Genomic DNA, 25,291 nt, shown 5'->3' on the forward strand with positions numbered 1-25,291 from the left:
AAGGGGTCGCTCCTTCCCTGGCCTCCATTGTAAGGGGTCGCTCCTTCCCTGGCCTCCATTGTAAGGGGTCGCTCCTTCCCTGGCCTCCATTGTAAGGGGTCGCTCCTTCCCTGGCCTCCATTGTAAGGGGTCGCTCCTTCCCTGGCCTCCATTGTAAGGGGTCGCTCCTTCCCTGGCCTCCATTGTAAGGGGTCGCTCCTTCCCTGGCCTCCATTGTAAGGGGTCGCTCCTTCCCTGGCCTCCATTGTAAGGGGTCGCTCCTTCCCTGGCCTCCATTGTAAGGGGTCGCTCCTTCCCTGGCCTCCATTGTAAGGGGTCGCTCCTTCCCTGGCCTCCATTGTAAGGGGTCGCTCCTTCCCTGGCCTCCATTGTAAGGGGTCGCTCCTTCCCTGGCCTCCATTGTAAGGGGTCGCTCCTTCCCTGGCCTCCATTGTAAGGGGTCGCTCCTTCCCTGGCCTCCATTGTAAGGGGTCGCTCCTTCCCTGGCCTCCATTGTAAGGGGTCGCTCCTTCCCTGGCCTCCATTGTAAGGGGTCGCTCCTTCCCTGGCCTCGATTGTAAGGGGTCGCTCCTTCCCTGGCCTCGATTGTAAGGGGTCGCTCCTTCCCTGGCCTCGATTGTAAGGGGTCGCTCCTTCTCTGGCCTCGATTGTAAGGGGTCGCTCCTTCCCTGGCCTCGATTGTAAGGGGTCGCTCCTTCCCTGGCCTCGATTGTAAGGGGTCGCTCCTTCCCTGGCCTCGATTGTAAGGGGGCGCTCCTTCCCTGGCCTCGATTGTAAGGGGGCGCTCCTTCCCTGGCCTCGATTGTAAGGGGGCGCTCCTTCCCTGGCCTCGATTGTAAGGGGGCGCTCCTTCCCTGGCCTCGATTGTAAGGGGGCGCTCCTTCCCTGGCCTCGATTGTAAGGGGGCGCTCCTTCCCTGGCCTCGATTGTAAGGGGGCGCTCCTTCCCTGGCCTCGATTGTAAGGGGGCGCTCCTTCCCTGGCCTCGATTGTAAGGGGGCGCTCCTTCCCTGGCCTCGATTGTAAGGGGGCGCTCCTTCCCTGGCCTCGATTGTAAGGGGGCGCTCCTTCCCTGGCCTCGATTGTAAGGGGGCGCTCCTTCCCTGGCCTCGATTGTAAGGGGGCGCTCCTTCCCTGGCCTCGATTGTAAGGGGGCGCTCCTTCCCTGGCCTCGATTGTAAGGGGGCGCTCCTTCCCTGGCCTCGATTGTAAGGGGGCGCTCCTTCCCTGGCCTCGATTGTAAGGGGGCGCTCCTTCCCTGGCCTCGATTGTAAGGGGGCGCTCCTTCCCTGGCCTCGATTGTAAGGGGGCGCTCCTTCCCTGGCCTCGATTGTAAGGGGGCGCTCCTTTCCTGGCCTCAATTGTAAGGGGACGTAAGGGTTTATTTCACTGACCACCACCAAAAGGAGGTCGTGTCTACATCCTGCTGATCATGCTAATCTACCCAAAAGGTGTAGCTGAATCATTTTAGAGGGGGTCCCCTGAGACTTGAAAGCTTTTTTAAAGATTTCTCGATGGTAAAAAGGTTGCTTTAATGACCAAAAGAAATGGATGTACTAAACAAGGTACGAGAGAGGGAACAACAAATACAAGAATGACATTTTAGATTATGCATGTCCAAAGACATGCTGGTAGGTTAATTGGCTTCTGTCTAAATTGGCCCTAGTATATGAATGTGAGTTAGGGACCTTAGATTGTAAGCTCCTTGAGGGTAGAGACCGATGTGAATGTATAATGTATATGTAAAGCGCTGCGTAAATTGACGGCGCTATATAAGTACCTTAAGAATTAAGAAAGAACTATAGTGTAAATGACCAAATACAGGCAGCTAATCCCAAAGGCTTGCAATCCTTTGCATGCAGCCTAACAGCAACTTACACCCTAGAGCTTGAGATACAACAGCAAGAATGCTGGACTCCCTAAAATGTCCAAATATGAAGCGATCGAATTCCATGTGTTCTGTGGTAATTTCCACACAGGATTGCTACTGGAATATGTTGTTGGCAGCTCAGGCAGGGGTTAAATCTAATGGTCACACTCACGTAGATCCCAAACGACAACACACCCTCCTGTGTCCTGCATGCAAGGACATCCTGAATAAGAACATTTGGGAAGAACAGACACCGTAAGCTCTGTGGCCCTACAGCCCTGGGTTCAGCTCCCAGCAAGGGCACAGCTACACGAGTATGCTTTGCTTGGGTTTGAGTGTTCCCTTCGGGTGATCTAACCTCTTCCCATATTATAAAATCATATTGGTAGCTAAAATAGCTTCTCTTCCGCCTCTGTGCCCCGGATTGCTCTGGAAAAGCCTGTTTACTGCTATAAGCAAAGCACATCATATCTCCTACTCCATCTATGGATTGCTTTGTTTGTTTTGCTATGGAACTTATGTATTTGTCTTCAGAAAGTTTTATTTATCTGTGTTTGTCACCTTTCACACACACGTCAGCACTTTACAAAACAAAACATTAAAATAGATTGCAATTAGATTGTAAGCTCTTTTGGGGCAAGGTCTGTTAGTTAAGATACCACTGAACCTTCAATCAATTTGTAGAACATTATGAGAAAACAACAATATAGAAGATATCAATAAACTGCATTGTAACAACACTACAGAAAATATATTGTAAGCTCCTTCAGGGCAGGAATTGATATAAGGCTCAGATACACTATATTGTCAAAAGTATTGGGACGCCTGCCTTTACACATGAGCTTTGATGGCATCCCAGTCTTAGTCCGTAGGGTTCAATATTGAGTTGGCCCCGCCCTTTGCAGCTATAACAGCTTCAACTCTTCTGGGAAGGGCGTCCACAACGTTTAGGAGTGTGTCTATGGGAATGTTTGCCTATTCTTCCAGAAGTGCATTTGTGAGGTCAGGCACTGATGTTGGACGAGAAGGCCTGGCTCGCAGTCTCCGTTCTAATTCATCCCAAAGGTGTTCTATCGGGTTGAGGTCAGGACTCTGTGCAGGCCAGTCAAGTTCCTCCACCCCAAACTCGCTCATCCATGTCTTTATGGACCTTGCTTTGTGCACTGGTCTAAATCATTTGGAGGAGGGGGGATTAAGGTGTGGGGTTGTTTTTCAGGGGTTGGGTTTGGCCCCTTAGTTCCTGTGAAGGGAACTCTTAAGGCATCGGCATACCAAGACATTTTGGACAATTTCGTGCTCCCAACTTTGTGGGAACAGTTTGGGGATGGCCCCTTCCTGTTCCAACATGACTGCGCACCAGTGCACAAAGCAAGGTCCATAAAGACATGGATGCGCGAGTTTGGGGTGGAGGAACTTGACTGGCTTGCACAGAGTCCTGACCTCATCCCCATAGAACATCTTTGGGATGAATTAGAGCGCAGACTGCAAGGCAAGCCTTCTTATCCAACATCAGTGCCTGACCTCACAAATGAGCTTCTGGAAGAATGGTCACACATTCCCACAGACACACTCCTAAACCTTGTGGACGGCCTTCCCAGAAGAGTTGAAACTGTTATAGCTGCAAAGGGTGGGCCAACTCAGTATTGAACCCTATGGACTAAGACAGGGATGCCATTAAAATTCGTGTGCGTGTAAAGGCAGGTGTCCCAATACTTTTGGCAATATAGTGCATTTCTCACCTTAATCTTCGTAGACGACATTGAACAGCACAGCAAAACAAAAAAAAACAAAAAAAAAAAAAAACCACAACAGTACTATATAAAATATTATGATTTAAATGAGAATAATCAAAATAACTTTCATATTAGAAAAATTAGATTGCAAGCTCTTTTGAAGCAGGAAACGATTGGAGCTTCAGCGTTCTGCATTTATCCTTATTTATATCACTTTGCGCAGCAATATGAAAAGTATCAATAAAGCGAATTGAACAATGTTACAGTATATAGATTGTAAGCTCTTTTGGAGCAGGAAATGATTGGAGGTTTTGTGATTTCTGTATTTATCAAACTTTATTTCCTTTAAATCCTTTAAGGACTTATCCTTATTGATATCACTGTGCAGCACAATGAGAATAGATAGAACTGTATAAAATATCAACAAAAGGAAATTGAACATGGATTGTAAACTCCTTCAGGGCAGGAAATGATATGAGGCTCAGAGATATTTGGATTTGTCACCGTTCTCTAGATCACTTTATACAACATTATAAGAAATAATAGTGCTATAATAAAAATAATTTCCCAAAAGAGAAATTAGATTGTAAGTTCTTTCGCGTCATGAAATGAAGCTCAGCATTCTCTGCATTTGTCATCCTTATTGTAGAGCACTTTGAGAAACTAAAGCAATTTATACAATATCAATGAAACAAACTATAACAATGTTACAGTAAATAGATTGTAAGTTCCTTCAGAACAGGAATGGATATGAGGCTCAAATATACTTGTATTTGCCACCCTTCTCTATACCACATTACAAGAAACAACAGCTCTAAATAAATGATATAATAAAAAACAAAAACAAAAAAAAAACATTTTTATAAAAGAGAAACTAGATCATAAGCTCTTTCGGGGCAGGAAACAACTGGAAGTTCAACATTCTCTGTATTTGTCATCCTTATCATAGGGTGCCATGAGAAACAATAGCAATATATAGAATATCAATAAAAAAAACTATCTGTAATAACGTTATAGTAAATAGACTGTAACATCCTTGAGGGCAGGAATTGATAAGAGGCTGAGATATTTGGAATCTGTCACCCTTATCTACTGTATAGCACTTTGTACATAATCACAAGTAACAATAGCACTCTTTTAAAATAGGATATAAAATTTAAAAAAAATGTAATAGAAAAATTAGGATTGTAAGCTCCTTTGGGGCAGGAATTTAAACAAGGCTCAGAGATATTTGGATTTGGGATAGGCCACCCTTATCTACATCTCTTTGTACAGCATCACAAGAAACAAAATAGCACTATATTAAATTATGATATATAATAAAAGAACATTTTATAGAAAAAAAAATTAGATTGTAAGCTCCTTTGGGGCAGGAATTGAAATGAGGCTCAGAGATACTTGGATTTGGAAAAAGCCACCCTTATCTACATCACATCACATCACAAGACCAAAATAGCACTATATTAAAATGAAAAACTAAACTAAATATTTTTTAAATAGAAAATTTTGATTGTAAGCTCCTTTGGGGCAGGAGATGAGGCTGAGATATATTTGGATAGGCCACCCTTATCTACAACACTTTATAGTGTACAGCATCACAACAATAGCACTATAGAAAGTTATAATATATAAAATATATCAGACAAATAATTTTTTAATAGTGAAGAAAAAAAAAATCAATTGCAAGCTCCCTTGGAGTGGGAATTGGCACAAGGTTCAATGTTCTCTCTTGAGCACCGTGAAATCAAACATAAATATAAATCAGAAAAAACGAGAACAATAGTATTTACTAAACATTCTATTGTTTTACAATAATAAACCAAACAGGATAAATATTAGTACAATAATAATTCTATTTTGATTCACAATTACAGCACAACTATAGGAGACATATAATGGATGAATAGCCATGAATGGCGCCCCCCTCATTTCTAGGGTGATCCTGAATAATAGAGTATGCTAATAAGAGCTCCTTGGGAAGGATAGCTCTTCTCCTCTGCCAGAGCTGATCTAAAAATACAAGGCTGGTAAGAGTATCCTGTTTATAGAGCAGGATATTGATCTGAGCTTTCCTGCTGCTGCAATCCAATCCAGGGAGCAGATGAATGGGGACTGGAGCATGGTAGGTGTCCTGTGCAGCCCCCACCCATCCAGCCCTGACTAAGCACTGCAGCAGCAGCATGCTCAGGTGAAGATCTGACTACTTACAATGTAGAGCAGGTTCAGCACACATAGGGAGTTCTTGGAGCAGGTGAAGCCTCCACACACCATGCTGGCAGCTCTCAGTGTCCCTTTCTAGTGATGTCCTGGGCCAGGCAGAGGCAGCAAAAATGGGTCTGAAGGGCTGAGAGAGGCGACAGCTGTGACTGATGTCTCCCAACCTCTCTCCTTAGGTGGAAATAGGCAGGAGGGAGGAGGCTGAGCCTTTCTCTTACATATAGATGTATGGAGCAGATTGCACAGCGCCCTCTAGTGCCCATTCCTGGAAATGCCGTTTTAGGAAGTAGGACTTCCTAATAATGTATCCAAGAGTTACAATGTATCTAAACCCAAAAGGAAAAAATTTGAAACATTCTAGTATAGCAGTCCTTTGGCTAAATTCACACTATGCCATTCATTCTTAAAGTGGTAATAAACCCAAAAGCAAATATTTATTATATTGCAGCTTACCAATTCTTAGATGTGATAGCTGCATTAGTTGCCTTTTTTAGGCTTTCTTTCTTTTACTTTCACCTGGTGATCCTGCCAGAAAGTCTGTTTTTTTCCAACAGGACAAGTTGTCCTGCAGATGATGTAGCAGTTAGAGAGTTGAGACAAACCATTTACCACTGAGGGGTGCTTAACCACTTGCCAACCGGCGCACGCCAATATACTTCGGCACAATGGCAGCGGTGGGAAAATGGGCGTACCGGCACATCCCCTTTAATTGGCGGGGCTAGCAGGCATGCGCACACGCCGCAGACAGCGTGACCGTGCCCCCGGGACCTGCGGACTCAATGTCCACTGGCGTCCCGGCGATCGTGTCACGGAGCAGCAGAACGGGGAGATGCCATTTCTCCTTCGGCTTAGTGACATGACAGAGATCACTGCTCCCTGTCATCAGGAGCAGTGATCGCTGTCATGTGAGTGGAAGTCCATCCCCCTTCAGTTAGAATCACTCCCTAGGACATACTTAACCCCTTGATCGCCCCCTAGTGTTTAACCCCTTCCCTGCCAGTGCCATTTACACAGTAATTAGTGCATTTTTATAGCACTGATCGCTGTATAAATGACAATGGTCCCAAAATAGTGTCGAAAGTGTCCGATGTGTCCGCCATAATGTCGCAGTCACAATAAAAAATCGCAGATCGCCGCCATTACTAATAAAAAAAAATTAATAATAAAAATGCCATAAATCTATCCCCTATTTTGTAGACGCTATAACTTTTGCGCAAACCAATCAATATACGCTTATTGTGATTTTTTTTTTACCAAAAATATGTACAAGAATACATATCAGCCTAAACTGAGGGGAAAATTAGTTTTTTTATATATTTTTTGGGGGATATTTATTATAGCAAAAAGTAAAAAATTGCTTTTTTTTTCAAAATTGTCACTCATTTTTTGTTTATAGTGCAAAAAATAAAAACCGCAGAGGTGATCAAATACCCCCAAAAGAAAGCTCTATTTGTGGGAAAAAAAGGACGTCAATTTTGTTTGGATGCAATTGTCAGGTAAAGTGACAAAGTGCCGAATTGCAAAAATACTCTGGTCAGGAATCTTCCGGGGCTGAAACGGTTAAAATGATCAGTTTTTATTAATTTGTGTAAAACATTTATCCAAAAAGAAAAAAAAGACTGTTTGCTGTAGCTGCTTATAAAGTGTTAGCTTGAGTTTTCCTTTAATTTGTTAGTATATTTAAATCTGCTAGGACATTTAACATGCCCCTCCCCCCAAACTAACAATTCTGCTCTCCAAAGGTGCCCCCCGTGCTCCTTCATCCAGAGTGGAGGTACTCTAATACAGGAGGTGTGTTACTGGCCAGATCACCAGGCGAAACCATAAGGAAGAAAGCCTAAAGAAATAAATAAAACGAATGCAGCCACCACATTTAATGATTGCTAAGCTGCAATATATTACATCTTTGGTTTTGGTATTGTATTGCGGATAGGCAGCTCCTACAGGCACAGTGACGTACATTGCTGACTTCTTCCAGTTACAGGGCGTGCCCCCAACTCCTGCTGTAATTAGACCGGTGTGGAGGCAAAGTACCGGCTTGACCTTTGTCAAAGACATCGCTAAAATCGTGGTACTCCTCCGGCAGGGAGGAGAGTGAAGAGGTGCACAGGACCTTGGCTACCTTGTGGAAGCATCTCTCACTGCACTGTGGCGACCAGGACAGAACCTCAGCACGGAGCCAATCAGAAGGGTTGTGCCTCTGTAACCAATGATAACCAATAACCAGCGGAAACTTAGGTGAGGAAATAACTTGGAATTGGATTATCTCATGGTGAAGAGCCCCTATGGCCATGGACAACGAAACAGTCTCATGAGTCACATGGGCAGGCTGTAGAGGTCTCCCGTCAAGAGCCTCAATGGCAAGTGGAGTGTCACGCAGCGGAATCGAGTGCTTCGATACAAAGGCAGCATCAATGAACAGGCCTGCAGCTTCAGAGTCGATTAGAGCCTGTATCTCGACGGATGACTCAGCCCAAGACAGGGTAACCCAAACCAGGGGTTATCTTTCTGGGAAACAACGCCACCTAAGGTCTGTCCGTGAAAGGACCTCAAGGTTCGGGCATTCCCTGGACGGATAGGACAAGACTTCAAAAAGTGACCGGCCTGGCCACAATAAAGGCACAATCTCTCCCTCCTCCTAAGGGCTCTCTCATCCGCAGAGAGACGCGTGAAGCCCAAGTGCATGGGTTCATCTTCACAGACCGACTCGGTACCAGGAGGCATGGGAGGTGAGGGAGGCAAGGGTGGGACTGCAAAGCTCGGAGACAAATGTACAGGAGGCTTGCGCCAGGGCTCCTTAAAAGAGAGTCTTTCTCTGAGTCTGGAGTCAATGAGGATGGCAAATGTGATCAACTTCTCCAGCTCAGTGGGTATATCTCGGGCTGCTATCTCATCCTTGATGTTATCCGAGAGACCATGAGAGAAGGCAGCTATGAGGGCCTCATTGTTCCAGGCAACCTCTGCTGCCAGAGTACGGAATTCAATGGCGTAATCGGCAACAGTTCTCGTACTCTGTTTGATGGACATGAGGCTCTTGGCAGCAGAAGCGGAGCGTGCGGGAACGTCAAATACCCTTTTGAAGGAAGCCACAAATTCTTGATAACTCAGGACCACGGGTTTTTGTGTCTCCCATAGAGGGTTTGCCCAGGCCAAGGCTCTCTCAGAAAGCAAAGATATCACAAAACCTACTTTGCTTCTGTCCGTGGGAAACGCCTGGGGCAGCATCTCAAATTATATCTCAACCTGGTTGAGAAACCCTCTGCATTGAACTGGATCACCCCCAAATCGCTGGGGAAGCGGAGCGGAACCAGACATGCCTCTTATAGAAGTAATACTCAAGGCGGGTGCCTGCACAGAGACTGGAGCAGCAGCAGGGATGGCCTGGAACACAGGTTGTACTGGAGCAGCCATAGTGGAAGATACCAGGTGAGCTGTGCGACTCAGGAGCGTTTATAAAGCCAAGGCAAACTGATCCAAGCAGTGATCCTGGTCATCCAATCTGGAAAAAATATTACCAAAAAGTGGACTGACTGCATCTTCTGAATTCATGGCCTTCGCCTACTGTCAGAAACCATGAACCAGACCGAGACAGAAGTACAGTTAATCACACTTGTTTAATAATAATAAAAAGGTAAACAGAGTAAGCGTAGTCAATACATAGCCAGAGTTCAGTAACCAGATCGGGTAGTCAGCCAATGTCAGAGAGCCAGAGATCAACGTAGTAGTACAGCAAAAAGAAAGGAGTTGGTAATTAGCTGACAGCTGAGCGGCCAGCTCAGAGAAGGAAGGGCTGAGCCCAGCCCTGACACCTGCAAAGCAGGGAGAAGAAACAATTTTTTTTGTAAAAACAGCACATATTACACACAATAACACTTGTTAGGCACAAACTTAACCCATCAATTACCCACATTTTTTTTTTTTTTAAATGTTTGGTATTTTTTCGTTTATATAATATAAAATAAAAAACCCACCGGCGATCAAATGCCACCAAAAGAAAGCTCTAATTGTGTAAAATAATGATATAAATTTTGTCTGGGTACAGCGTTGCATGACCGCGCAATTACCAGTTAAAGTAGCATACTGCTGAATAGCAAAACATGGCCTGGTCACTAAGGGGGGTAAAACCTTCCATAGCTGAAGTGGTTTTGTGTGCTCTGTGTAATGGTTTTGCAGAGAGCAGCCCCGATCCTCCTCTTCTCGGGTCTCTCACCGGCACTCCTGGCTCCCACCTCCTGCCAAGTGCCCCCATAGCAAGACACTTGCTATGGGGGCATTCATGTGTTCTTACCCCTGAGCCACCCCTGTGTGTCCACAAGCCAATGGCTCCTTCTGCTGTGTCCCAGCCAATGAGGAAAGAGAGACCCGGAAGAGCCGCTGCCCTCATGCACATCGCTGCATCGAGGTCAGGGTCAGGTAAGTATTTGGAGGGGGGGGGGGGGGGGCTGCATAGAATGCATAATGATTAAAAAAACCTTCAGCCTTTATAACCTCTGGTATTAAACCCAAAACCAAAAGTGTAATATATTGCAACTTACCAATCATTAGATGTGGTGTCTGCATTCGTTTTTTTTGGGCTTTTCTCCCTCTGTTTTCAACTGGTAATCTGGCCAATAGCACGCCTCCTGTATTAGCGTGTCCCCCACTCTGGTTGAAGGAGCAGCTACATATACAGCTACATATACAGAGCCGCCGTGCTCCAATATGAGTGAGTGCAGGTCCCTCAATGCACACAGGGTGAGTTTGGGGACACAGCAAGTCTGACCATGCAGCCCTGGTGCGCAGTCATGTTGGAACAGGAGGGGGCCATCCCCAAGCTGTTCCCACATAGTTGGGAACATGAAATTGTTCAAAATAACTGGTATGCTGACGCCTTAAGAGTTCTCTTCGCTGGAACAAAGAGCCATACCCAACCCCTGAAAAACAACCCCATGCCATAATCCCCCCTCCACCAAATGATTTGGACTAGTGCACAAAGCAAGAGTGATCACAGAGTCAATGAGACTCGGGTGATCACAGATTGGAAGAAAGGGGCCGATCCCAGCCCCTTACCATGTGATCAGCTGTCAGCCAATCACCGGCTTCTGTGTAAGGGACATCGGTCCCGAAGAGGAAGAGGCAAAGCCGCCTCATCTGTACCCACTAGTGCCGTCTGCCAGTGCCCACAGTGCATATCAGTGCCACCAATGTATATCAGTGCCACCAATCTGTGCCACCTATCAGTGCCCACGAGTGCCACCTATCAATGCCCACCAGTGGTGCCAATCAATGCCTCATCAGTGCCACCTAGCAGTGCCCAATCACTGTCCAGCACTGCCACCCATCAGTGCAAATCACTGCCACCTATCAGTGCCAGCTATTAGTGCCCTTCAGTGCCACACCTATCAATGCCCTTCAGTGCCGCTCATCAGTGCCCATCAGTGGCACCCATCAGTGCCACCTCATCAGTGCCCACCAGTGCCGCCTATGAGTGCCCATCGGTGCCGCCTTATCAGTGCCCATCAATGCAGCCTATCAGTGCTCATCAGTGCAGCCTTATCAGCGTATATTAATGAAGGAGAAAAATTACCTGTTTGCAAAATTTTATAACAAAATAAAAAACTTTTTCAAAATCTTCGGTCTTTTTTAATTTTTTTTAACAAAAAATAAAAAACCCCAGAGGTGATCAAATACCACCAAAAGAAAGCTCTATTTGTGGGGAAAAAAATATAAAAAATGTATTTGAGTACAGTGTTGTATGACCGCGCAATTGTCGTTCAAAGAGTGACATCTGGAAATGATATGCAACCAAGTGTAAAGGTCTCGATATTGTCTATAATATCAGGATCAATGAAAGTCATAAAAACGGATATCCTTCACCAGATGATAAATGCAGCTAGGACGATAATAGCTCGAAAGTGGAGGAAAATAAATGCTCCTACAATAACGGAATGGATATGGGAATTGAACGAAATACAATATACTGTATGGAAGAACAGATAAAGAGAGAAGTGATGGAAAAAGATCAAAAGCCTAGAATGTGGCATCAATGGGACAAGTTTAGAACCTCGATAAAGATGGAAAAAAATTTTATGAATGGGAACAGGGTACCCTGTAGAGAGGGGGAGAGAGAATAATTGAAAAAAAAAAAATTCTCTATTATTATGAATGGATATTATTATTATTATAATACAGGATTTAAATAGCACCGACAGTTTACGCAGAGCTTCACAACATTGGGGCAGACAGTACAATTACAATACAATTCAATACAGGGGAGAATCGGAGAGCCCTGCTCGTTAGAGCTTACAATCTAGCAGGGAGGGTCAAGGTATACAAAAGGGTAATAGCTGTGGGGGATGAGCTAATGGAGAAAATAGTACAGTTGTTAGATGGAGGCAGGATAGGCTTCTCTGAAGAGGAAAGTTTTCAGGGATCGCCTAAAAGTGGATAAATTTGGAGACAGTCTGACGGATTGGGGTAGGGAATTCCAGAGGATGGGCGAGGCTCAGGAGGAGTCCTGGAGGCGGATATGGGAGGAGGTGATGAGGGAGCTAGAGATCAGGAGGTCCTGGGAGGAACGGAGAGGGCGATTAGGTTGGTACTTTGAGACTAGGCTAGTGATGTAGCTGGGGGCAGAGTTGTGGATGGCTTTGTAACTTATTGTTAATATTTTGAATTTAATTTGTTGGGCAAGTGGCAGCCAATGGAGGGATTGGCAGAGAGGGGTAGCAGACACTGAGCGGTTTGTAAGGTGGATGAGTCAGGCAGCAGAATTCATGATGGACTGAAGGGGGGATAGTCTATTTAAAGGTAAGCCAAATAATAAGATAGTGAGAATGAATGAATGGATGGAGTGTAATTGTATAGATATAGAATGTATATGATAAGTAAGACATGGGTGAATTGAGTATGGACATGGTAAAGAATTATATGTCAGAGGGTTTCGTTTATAACATTTATTATAGTTAGGTTGTTAGAAATGGGGATGGAAAAATTACATTTTAATATAGGATGATATATAAAATTATAAATGTTCAACTTGATGATGAAAGGGTGTTTGTAAGTATTTATATAACTGTTTAAAATCTAATAAAGAAGGATTGAAAACAAAGAGTGACAGGGCTGAAAGCTGAAAATTGGTCTGGGCAGGAAGGGGGGTTTAAGTGCCCAGTTAGCAAGTTGTTAAAAACTATGATTTAAATTGAGTTGATTTTAAATCAAGCCTTTTAACTAGTGATTTAAATCAGGAGTTAAATCGACTTGACTTAAAGCAGGGTTCCGGCCTTAAAAAAAAAAAAAAAATTAAAAGTCAGCAGCTACAAACACTGTAGCTGCTGACTTTAAATAAGTCCTTACCTGTCCTGGGTGCCCGCGATGTTGCCCGCCCGAGGCGGACCCGTCCCTCGGCTCTCGGGTCCCGGCACCGCCATCCTAGGTAAGGGAAACAGGCAGTGGAGCCTTGTGGCTTCACTGCCAGTTTCCTACTGCGCACATGCGAGCGGCACAGCAATCTGTGAATGGCCCCGTGGTGTTCTGGGAACACACACAGTTCCCAGAAGACAACGGGACCGCTCACGGAGGAGCAGAACACACTGCGGAAGAGGAAGAGGCAGATTAGGAAGACTGCTTAGCAACAAGGGTTTAGGTAAGTTTAAAAAAAAATTTTTTTTTCAAATTTTTTTTTTTTTTTTTTTTTTTAGGATTTTTGGTGTCATTTTTTTTTTTTTCAGGGTGGCCCTCCACTTTAAATCAAATCCTTACTGTGAATAATAGTAGAAAGTTCATATGCAGCGCTTAAATGGATGTATGAAACCCAAAAGGACAAGTGGAAAAGGAAGAAGGAGGGTCTCCTGCACCGACTTCAGCGTGTGAGCCCCACACACCACACCAACGTGCTGATATCCAATGCCCTTACCAGAAAGGTGAGGAAGTCTGGCCTCACAGGGAGCTCAATCCTTCTCCAGTAATCCACCAGAACGATCCACCTGCACGGCCAGCCATCAAGGTATCCCTCCAATGCAGAGCAGAAAACACGGCCTCAGGATGGACATCAGGATTACTCCTCCTCTTTCCAGGACTCCAGAGTTTTCACAGATCATAAAAGACAAATCAAAGAGTCACCACCATAAAAATAAAACTCTCATAGTGAAGTGTGTAGGGATGAGCGATTTATTAAAATCCAATGCAAAATACAGCTATCTTAAAAAACACAGATAAAAACCCAAAAATACCGCAGTTCGTAGCGTGCTTATGGAATCAGCAGACCACCTTATGCATTTCAGCCAATAGGCCCTCTTCAGAGATGTATATATATAAAATGGGCTAAATTAATGAAGAAATTAAATTTTTTACATTTTTTTATTGGATATGTTTTATAGCAGCAAGTAAAAAAATATCCCATGACTCTCCCTAACCTCATTTGGCTTTTAGATAAATTTGCGATTATATCAGGTTTAGAAGTTAATCAATCCAAATCTAAGGCCCTCAACGTGTCTCTCTCACCAGAAGAAATTTCTCATCTACAGGATCACTTTCCTTTTCCTTGGTCCACTTCCTCCATACCATATCTTGGAATAAAACTTAGTGGAGGCTTAGGGCTTCCTAATTTTGCCGGCTATTATCACGCAGCCCAACTAGCCCAAATCATTCTATTACATGCTAAAGCTGAAGTTCCATTGTGGCAGGGGCCATTTGTTTGCTTGGGTCAGTTTGGCAGCGATAGATTTAGCCCCCCTCACAGTATCTAGCCTACTATGGCTGCCCACATCTACCCACAGCCCCAGAACTAACCCATTTACACGCCATTCTTTGACACTCTGGGATAGCTTACGTGGCCCTTTTAAGTTAACCTCACCACATTCCCCTCTACTTTCTTTTCTAGGCCATCCTCTTTTTTATCCAGCCTTCACTGAACCAGGCTCATTTCGACTGTGGTCCCAAGCAGGACTGAGTCGAATATGTGATTTGGTCACTGATACTACCCTAAAATCTTTTCCTGTGCTTCAGTCTCAGGCTGACCTTCCTCCTAACGAATGCTTCCGCTACCTCCAAATTGCCCATTTTGTCCAAACAATAATAGGCTCTTACTCCCCTTTGGATACTTTATCAATTTATGAAGGTATCTGTAACTCAGATCCACATGCACCAGGTATCATATCTCACCTCTATAATCACCTCAACCTCCCCGCCTGTCAACCTCCCTTCTTATACTGCACAGTGGTCTAAAGACCTACAAATTGAACTTGATGCTGAAGACTGGGCAAACATATGGTCCAACACAAAATCTTCATCACATAACATAGTCGCGTTGGAGGCAAATTATAAGGTCCTCATGCGTTGGTATCTAGTCCCAGCAAGAATTTCCAAATTCTTACCGAATTACTCCCCCATATGTTTCCGAGGCTGTGGTGAGAGAGGTACACATGTGCACATTTGGTGGTCATGCCCCATTGTAAAACAATTTTGGACGGTAATTTTCCGCATGGCCTCGACATTACTCCGTGATACCCTAGACCCCGACCCGTCCCTGGCATTGTTAAACCATGTACAGGGGGATTATTCAACAACGCCTTCTACTTCAACTTCCTACAGCGGCTACACGACGATAGCTAGATCTTGGAAAACCCCGAAATTAAGTATAACAAAGGTAAAGAATAGAGTCACTCAAGCTATGATTCATATTAAGATTGAAGCTACCATTCTAGACCAAATTCTCCCACATCACAAAACTTGGGCACCATGGGTGGCACATTTTCTCCCCCCAGGCTTTGATAGCCACTTATCAGAACCATAATCTTATTGCTGATTCCCTCTTGCGGCCCTATGGGAATCCATGCGATCCCGCCGACCGATTCTCCTGCTCTTCATCCTTTTCTCTTCTCATCTTTACTCTTCCCTCACATCTGATTCCCCCCCCCCCCTTTTTTTTTGTTTATAATAAGGTATGCTACCTATATTCTCTGTTAGTGCAATAATACCAGATGTTGATAACTAGCTTACGGTTGTTGACTCCCACATTTGCTGAGGAAACCTTCTGCTTAACTCGATAGTAATATTGAAGCATTTCCTCTTTAAGGTTATCGGCTTCAGTAAACTTACCTTATGTTAATAAGTACATACATTCAATCCACACTGTATGGCTCTAATGTTAATATTCCTGTTATATCTCTCTTTGTTATTATTGTGTACCGTATATACTCGAGTATAAGTCGTGTTTTTCAGCACATTTTTTTATACTCTTATACTCGAGTCAAGCACTTTTCTGTAGCAAAAAAATTTCATTTTCCGAACTGTCTTTGGGGCCCCGTATCTCAGGGCCACTTGGGGCTAGGAACTCCAAATTTGGTGTGCAAACCCAGTGGCACTGGTACCATAACATATTCAAAGATGGGCTTCCTAGCACCAAGTGGCCCCGAGATACGGGGCCCCAAAGCCGGTTCAGAAAATGTCATTCTCTGCTGCAAAAAAATGCTTGACATTTTCTGAACCGATATTTGGGGCCCTGTATCTCGGGGCCACTTAGAAACCCCAGCTTTGGATATTTTATGGTGCTAGTTCCACTGGGTTTGCACACCAAATTTGAGGTTCCTAGCACGAAGTGGCCCTGAGATACGGGGCCCCAAAGTTGGTCAACTGTGTCCATCTGCAGCAATGTCATTTATGGGACCCTTTGGGTTCAAAGACCCCAACTTTTGGCTGCAGCTAGGGGGCATCTAGGAACCCTTAACTACCGAATTTGAAGTTCAGGGGACCTATGGCTGCAAATGGGCACAGTGAGGCATGCAAATGGGCACAGTGAGGCTGAAAATGGGCATTGTTGACCCTCTTTTCCACTTACAGTAGCTGTGCATTTCTCACCCTCGTCTTACATACTCGGGTCAATAAGTATTTCCCATTTTTTAGTGGTAAATTAGGGCCTCGACTTATACTCAAGTATATATGGTACATCATTTAAAGAAAAAAAAAAGATACGCCGTGAAATTTGTTTTCTAATCTCCTGCAGAGATTATATGTTGATGTATTTGTTGATTATACTCAATAAAAATCTTTAAACATAAAAAATATCCCATAGTTTGTAGACGCTATAACTTTTGTGCAAACCAATCAATATATGCTTATTGGTATTTTTTTTTTTTTTTTTTTACCAAAAATATGTAGCAGAATACATATTGGCCCAAATTAATAAAGAAATTAGATTTTTTACATTTTTTTTTATTGGATGTGTTTTTTGCAGAATTTTAAAAATATTGTTTTTTTTATCTTTTTTTAAATTGTTGGGTTTTTTTTTGTTTATAGCACAAAAAATGAAAAAACGCAGAGGTGATCAAATACCACTAAAAGAAAGCTCTATTTGTGGGGGGAAAAAACATATTTATTTGGGTACAACGTCGCATGTCCAATTTGTCCGCTGCAATATCACAATCCTGCTATAAGTCTCTGAGAAAAAAAAAAATCTAAAAAAAATCCCATAGTTTGTACAGTAGATGCTATAACTTTTGCGCAAACCAATCAATGTACGCTTATTGGGATTTTTTTTTTACGAAAAAATATGTAGCAAAATACATATTAGCCTAAATTAATGAAGAAATTCGATTTTTTTTTTATTGGATGTGTTTCTTTGCAGAAATTAAATTTTTTTTTTTTTTTTTTAATTGTCAGTCTTTTATTGTTTATAGCGCAAAAAATAAACACAAAGGTGATCAAATACTACCAAAACAAAACTCTATTTGTGGAGAAAAAAAATCATAAATTGTATTTGGGTACAGCGTCACACGACCGCGCAATCGTCAGTTAAAAAAACCCAGTGCCGTAGCGAAAGAATTCATGGTTAGGAAGGGGGGTAAATCTTCCGGAGCTAAAGTGGTTAACCACCCCAATACTGTATGCATATGACGTATGCGGTCGCTTCTGCACACGAGAATGGAGAGACGGGTACTTTAAAAATATATATATATTTTCTCTTATTTATTTAACTTTTTATTTTTACACTGTCCCTTTAAATTTTTTTTTTACATTTTTTTGATAACTTTTATTTCTATTCCACAGCAAAAGACCACAGATCTCTCCTTTACATTTAAAAGCAAAAGAATGTTTTGGGTTTTTTTCAAAATTGTTGTTATTTTTTTTTTTGTTTATAGCACAAATGATAAAAACTGCGGAAGTGAAATACCACCAAAAGAAAGCTCTATTTGTGGGGGAAAAAAAAGGACATGAATTTTATTTGGGTACAGTGTCGCAGGACCGCGCAATTGTCAATTAAAGCAACGCAGTGTTGTATTGCAAAAAAATAGCCTGGTCATGAAGGGGGGTAAACCACCTTAATACTGTATGACGTATGCCTTCGCTTCTACACGCGAGCACAGAGAGACGGGGTGCTTTAAACTTTTTTTTTTTTTCTCTTATTTATTTTACGTTTTATTTTTACACTGTCCCTTTAATTTTTTTTTTTTTAATAACTTTTATACCTATTACAAGGAATGTAATCTTCCCTTGTAATAAAAATTAGTGTGACAGGTCCTCTTTATTTTAGACCTGGAGCGAAAAAGACCAAAAATCTCTCATTTACATTTAAAAGCAAAAAAAAATTTCTTTTTTTGTTTATAGCGCAAAAAATAAAAAAAACGCAGAGGTGATCAAATACCACCAAAAGAAAGCTGTATTTGTGGGGAAAAAAGGACATACTGTACATTTTTGGGGGTGTATTTTTTTTTTGAGTGACCGTGCAATTGTCAGTTAAAAATAACACAGTGCCGTATCGCAAAAAAAATAGCCTGGTCAGGAAGAGGGGGGGGGGGGGGGGGGGGGGAATCTCCCGGAGCTGAACTGGTTAAATTTACATTATTTTCTGATCTATAAGACGGGGGGAGGGGAGGGTGTTCAGTCGGTACAGCATTTTATTCTACAGGTTCTCTGCTTTTGAGAAAATAAATGTTGGAGGACTTTGAAATAATCTTTGGCTTCAAAATGTATATTTCCAATTTTCTGCAAAACACATAAACAAACAAACAAACAAAAAAAACAGCTCTGTACAGGTGCACCTGGATGGTCATGTGACTTGTTTACTTGCTATGTCGTCAGTTGTTAGGTGACCATCACTCCGTGCCTCTGATGTCATCTGTTGCTAGGTAACCACCTGTGATGTCACCAATTGCTGCAAGCAGTAATATATGAATCAGAGACAGACCAACTGCCACCAGAACTCTACTGAGTCTTGAATAGAGAGGAGGCCATTTGTGCAGCTCTTGCGATTTGTAGCGTTTATCATTGGATTACAATGAAGAGATTTTATAACCAAAACGTCGTTCATCCTCTGGTCATAAAAGAGGAATCTACAGAGCAGAAAAGGAATTCCTCCCCCGAGGATCTCCGGTCTGCTTTACACCAATTTACACAGCCCAGTGTAGCTGCCCAGAAAATGGGTATTGATCGCAGAATTTTGCGAGGTAATAGGCAGAAAACTAGCAGGGTTTTGAACCCCAAAAAGGGAACAGAAGACCCATCAGGTAGGAAATCATAATGATCTATATAGTGTATATATAATATAAGGGTGCTGTCATTCCTATACACATACTGGGATCAGCACTATATACCTGGATTAGAGTCTCCCCTATATACACAAATCTCTGATTATACATGAACACCTATTAGGCGCACTGCACCAAGCTGGAACACAAAGCTATTTTTAGCCAAGTGGCAGTTATTTTTCAAATCTCAGTGGCCTCAGCTAACAATAAACTGCCACTTTTTCAAACAAAAAGGATGTTATTATTGTGTGTAAAATTTGAAAATTGAGCCTATTGCAGGGTGCAAATCTACTATAATGTGAGCCTGTGCTGGGCTATGGACATTTCAAGTAGAAATCTATCCATTTAAATGAGTATTAAACCCAAATCCAAAAATGTATTTTATTGCAGCTTACTGATCATTAGATGTAATGGCTGCATTGGTTTTCTTTTAAGGCTTTTCCCCCCTGTGTTATTTTTCAGATCTCTGTGGCCTCATTTTAGGCGCACTGCACCAAGCTGGAGCACAAAGCTTATTTTTAGCAAAGTGGCAGTTATTTTTCAAATCTCAGTGGCCTCAGCTGAAAATAACTGCCGCTTTTTCAAATGTAAAGGTCATCAGAGATGGCTTAAAGCACTTTTGTGTTTTATATAATTTTATCTGGTAGTTCCAGCATTGTCAGCTTGTCATAATTGTCAAATACATTTTTTTCTTATTTAAAAAAAAAAAAAGAAAGAAAATGAGCCTATTGCAGGGCGCATATCTACTTTAGTCTAGAGGTCGAGTTCACATGCAGTCCAGTGCGTTTTTTTTTCTGCAGCAAAAAAACATGGAAAGTAGATTATATGGTTTCCAATGGCATAGTTCACACCAGGGCGTTCCAGTTCCAGAGAAAAAAAAAAAGCAGAACATGCAGCTTTTTCCTGCACTGGAACGCATTTAATAATGCACTGGAATGCACTGGAAAGCATCAAAAATGCACCGGACCCCAGTACAGGGACAAAAAAAATAAAAACAGGAAAAAAATAAAAGAATGCATCCCTAAACGCACCAAAAGGCATCAAAAAAGCATTAAAAAGGTGCGTGCAGAAACGCATCCAGGACAGACCAGATCTGTCCTGGATGCGTTTCTGCATGCATGTTTTTAATGCTCTTTTGATGCCTTTTGGTGCGTTTCCAAATGCAATTTTTAAACATTTTTTTCCTGTTTTTTTTTTTTGTCCCTGTAAAGCGGCTTTAAAATCGTGCGACGTCACTTAAAACCGCACGATTTCAAAGCGGCACGTCGGTGCGACTTCAGGTGCAACTTGCCTGACATCTGTGCGACTTCATGCACAGGCATCTTATGCAAGTTGCACCTGAAATCAGGAAAAGTAGTGCAGGAGCGGCTTTTTCAAATCGGTGCGGCACCGCAAAGTCTCACCGATTTGAACAGTTCCATTGCAGACAATAAAATGTGAGTTGACAGGTCAAATCGCATGACAAGCCGCATCGGTGTGACTAGAGGCTAAATTAGGTTATCCTATGTGTCCATGCGCACTACTTTAGGAAATTAGTGTGTTTTTTGAGCCTCAGCAGGAAAAAAAAAAATTTTTGTTGAATTTTTTGGAGCGTTTTTTTTCATAAACGCTTTCCTTGAGCTTTTTTTCCCCCTTGATGTACTGTAAAAAAAAACCCCATTAATAATATGCTCCTAAAAGCTTCTAAAACACTGCTACAAGCCAGCACAAAAATGCTGTTATTAGCGTTTTTTTCATCCAGCATTTTTTTTTCTAGCGTTTTTGAGTTTATAAAAAATGCTAGTGTGCATGGAGCTCCCCAGCAGAATGTATCAGCTTACATGGATGAGACCATCCATTTACCACTGGCAGGGGTGATTAAAATGATCAGCTTTATTTATTCATATAAAACCATTATCCCTAGAGGGAAAAAAAACTTTGCTGTAAATGATTATAAAGCGTGAGATGGAGTTTGGCTTCAATTTGTTATTTATATTCAAATCTGCTAATACATTTAACACTCGCATTGCCCCCAGACTGACAATGCTGCTGTCTGCTGTGCATCCTATGCTCATTCCTCCTGAGTGTTGCCTCGGCAATACAGGAGGTGTGTTATTGGCCAGATCATCCGGTAAAAACACGGGGGGGTAGGGGGGGGGAACCAAAGAAAAGAAAACCAATGCAGCCACCACATCTAATGATTGTTAAGCTGCAATATAATACAATTTTGGTTTTGGGTTTAAGGTGATATTCAAGTCTTGTTTAAAAAAAACAAACAAACATGTTGTTATACTTCCCCTGCTCTGTGCAAGGGTTTTGCACAGAGTGGCCCCGATCCTTCTTTTCTGTGCTCCCCCCACGGAGCACCTGACTCCTCCTCTTCTCGAGTGCCCCCACAGAGAGCCACTTTCCATGGGGGCTCCCGAGTCCTGCTGCTGCTGCATCCATTGAAACAGACAGCAGGACTCGGCTCCGCCCCCAGCTCCCGTGCCACTGGATTTGATTGACAGCAGGGGGAACCAAGGGCTCCTGCTGCTATCAATCCATCCAATGAGGACCCGAGACAGCGGCTGTAGCTAGAATGCATTAAGGTTTAAAAACCGAGGAGTGTTTACAACCCCTTTATGTCTGGTTATCCAGGGAGTTAGCTGTTAGAGATGTCACAGGAATTTTTTTAAATTACTTCCACTTGTTTTGGCACAGAAAAGTCATGTACAAAGATTGGACTGCCCAGCAAAACAAATGACCATATTGTCTATGTATATATAGGAAAACATGGGACACAAAATTATTTGACACAGACAACATTCACTTTTATATGTAAAATAAAAAATGTCCACAGATTCTGTGTAACATAAATACATGATGGATGTATAAATAGCAGGACTAAAAAACTATTCTCTTCTCTCTCCAGGAGTAAATGATGTTCTATCCACCAACGATAGAGAGCCGGCTCAACGGGACTACCACCGAGGACAACCATCAAACTCCAACCACCACCAACAGAAAGACAGTGTTATTAAACACACCACAAAGAAAAAGCCTTCTCCTCTGGTCCCATCCAACAGCACCAAGGTGGACTTGTCACATACACTGCTCACTAACACTGGTACTATGAAGGACAGGACACGAGCAGTGTTTCCTCCCATCACTGACACCACTATGAAACATAAGCCATCTTCACCAGTCCCATTCAGCAGTGCCAAGAAGGACGGGCAGTGGTCACCAACACTGGTTCCATAAAGGACCGATTATGTGCAGTGGTATCCAAAACTGGGGCCATGAAGGCCCAGCCACGCATAGCATTACCTCCTATTACTGAAATCACTACGAAAAATAAGCCATCTCCACCGGTGCCATCCAACAGTGCCAAGAAGCACTGGACACGCACAGTGTTACCTCCCATCACTGACACCACTATGAAACATAAGCCATCTCCACCAGTCCCATTCAGCAGTGCCAAGAAGGACGGGGCAGTGGTCACCAACACTGGTGCCATAAAGGACCGATTATGTGCAGTGGTATCCAAAACCAGGCCATGAAGGCCCAGCCACGCAGAGCATTACCTCCCATCACTGAAATCACTACGAAAAATAAGCCGTCTCTACCAGTGCCATCCGAAAGTGCCAAGAAGGACTGCGCATGCGCAGTGGACACAAAAACTGGTCCCATAAAAGAGGAGTCATGCACAGTGGTCTCCAATACCTGTACCATAAAGGGCCAGTCACACACAGTGTTATCTTCCATCACTGACACTGCCACAAAGCATAAGCCATCTCCACCAGTCCCATCCAACACTGCCAAGAAGGGCTGGTCACACACTGTGATACCTGACACCATAAACCGTAGGCCATCTCTACCATTCCATCCAACACTGCCAAGAAGGTCTGGTCACGTGAATTGTTTGCTAACACCGATGCCATGAAAGATGTGCCTTCCACAGTAGTCTCCAACACTGGTGCCATGAAGGACCAATCACGCACAATGGTCCTCAACACCATTGCCAAGAAGGACCGGTGGCACACAGTGAAACCCTACACTGGCACCATAACGAATCATAAGCTATCCCAGCCAGTCCCATCCAACTGTGCCAGGAAGGCCTTGTTACGCCCAGTGGTCACAAACACTGGTGTTATTAAAGATCGGTTATGCACAGTGGTCCCCAACACCAGTGCTATGAAGGACCAATCATGCACAGTGTTAACCACCATTACTAAAATTACCATGAACCATAAGCCATCTCCACCAGTTCTATCCAAAAGTACCAAGAAGAGCTGGGCACGCAAAGTGCTACCCTGCATTGCCAACACCACCATGAACAGTAAGCCATCTCCAGCAGTCCCATCCAGCAGTACCAGGAAGGACCAATCACATCCAGTGCTACCCTATGTTGATGACAAGAGGGTCCAGTCCCGCAGAGTGCTGCTCAGAACAATTGCCAGTAAGTTTCAGTTACATTCAGTGTTGCGCAACACTGATGCCATGAAGAATCGGTCACCTGCATGGCTGCTAAACGCTGGTGCCATGAAGAATCGATCACCTGCAGTGCTGCCAAATGTTGGTGCCATTAAGGATCGATCACCTGCAGTGCAGCCAAACGCTAGTGCCAGAAAAGATCAGTCACCTGCAGTGCTGCCAAATGCTGGTGCCCTGAAGGATAGATCACCTGCAGTGCAACCAAACGCTGGTGCCATAAAGGATCGGTCACCTGCAGTGCTGCTAAACGTTGATGCAATAAGGGATCAGTCACCTAGAGTGGTTCCCAAAACCAATGTCATGTGGGACACGTCATACAGACTGGCCTTGGAAAAAGGCTTCACCATCCATAAAAGACTTGGACAGGGGGCCTTCGGTAAGGTGATGTTGGCCTCTCATCCCGCAACTAGCAAGATGCTGGCGGTGAAGATAATTGAAAAGGCAAATGACCCTGAGCCAAATTTTACATGTAGAGAAGGTCGCCTCCTGAAAGCAGTTAGAAACAACCCGTTTGTTACCCATCTGTATGGCTCATTCGAATCAGAAGTAAGTCTTTTCATATTTCAATTTCTTTATTTCTTCCTGTATTGCACTCCCCTACTGATCCTAACCTCCTAAAATAGTTCTGTAAATGGGGCCTTTTGGGATTTTAGCATGCAATGTAATTTAAATGTAAATTAATGAAGCCTATATCTCTTTTTTTCACACAGGACCAACTCATTCTTGTCATGGAATATCTACACGGAGGGGATCTCTCGAATTTCATAAACCGCGCAGCTCCACTTCCTGAGGACACTATAAGGTAAGACCAATGACTGGGCCGCACTAGAGTTGGTGGTGGCTGATCACTGAGGACAAGCATAGCCAGGCCCTTCCAACTCAGCCCCGTCCATCCATACACCTATGATCTATAGGAAGAAGTCTATTCATCTTTAGCTTTAATTGGTCTGTGATGTGATGTGATGTGAATGCTAATATATTTCTTTCTTTCTCCATCAGAAATTTCACTGCAGAAATACTATGCGGCCTGAAGTTCCTGCATTCTAAGACTATAATACACAGGTAATTATTGCATTAACTGATTAATAATAGAGTTTATAATGGGTCACTGCACCTAAATTATTTTTAGTTATGGGAATATAATGCTGGAGGAATCACCCCTTGACGTCTTTTCATTTTTGGTGAATCAGAAATAATTTCTACCAGAGTTCCCACTTGTTTAGCCTTCCATGATGTCTCCTTCCATCTGCTGCAGAAGTCTCAGGGCTCATGACACAATCTATTGATAAAAAAAATTCAAAGAGGAGTGAGAGCTCCTCATACTTAATATAGCAGGTGGGCGGAGCTGAGAACTCCGTAAAAGAGATCCTACTGAAGGCAAATTTAAAAGAAACCGATATCAACCCATAAATATTGAATATTGTATTTGTATTTGTACTGTATTGTATTTTTATTCATCTTTAATGAACTTGTCAGATAAGCATAGCTCACCATCCATTCTTTTTCTTTACAGAG

The 25,291-nt window shown here is 43.1% G+C and overlaps 1 protein-coding gene across 1 annotated transcript in view; it reads right to left on the bottom strand.

The window, feature by feature from the left end:
- The window catches only part of TSPAN13 (tetraspanin 13), an 80,655-nt gene extending 74,624 nt beyond the window's left edge, over positions 1–6,031 (bottom strand). Inside the window, exon 1 of the mRNA XM_073629512.1 lies at positions 5,811–6,031. Coding sequence (XP_073485613.1) covers positions 5,811–5,873 — 63 coding nt within the window. The 5' untranslated portion in view covers positions 5,874–6,031. The remainder of the gene's footprint in view (positions 1–5,810) is intronic.
- Positions 6,032–25,291: the final 19,260 nt, after the last annotated feature.

Source organism: Aquarana catesbeiana, linkage group LG05 (genome assembly GCF_042186555.1).
Source record: "Aquarana catesbeiana isolate 2022-GZ linkage group LG05, ASM4218655v1, whole genome shotgun sequence".
NCBI classification, from domain to species: Eukaryota; Metazoa; Chordata; class Amphibia; order Anura; family Ranidae; genus Aquarana; species Aquarana catesbeiana.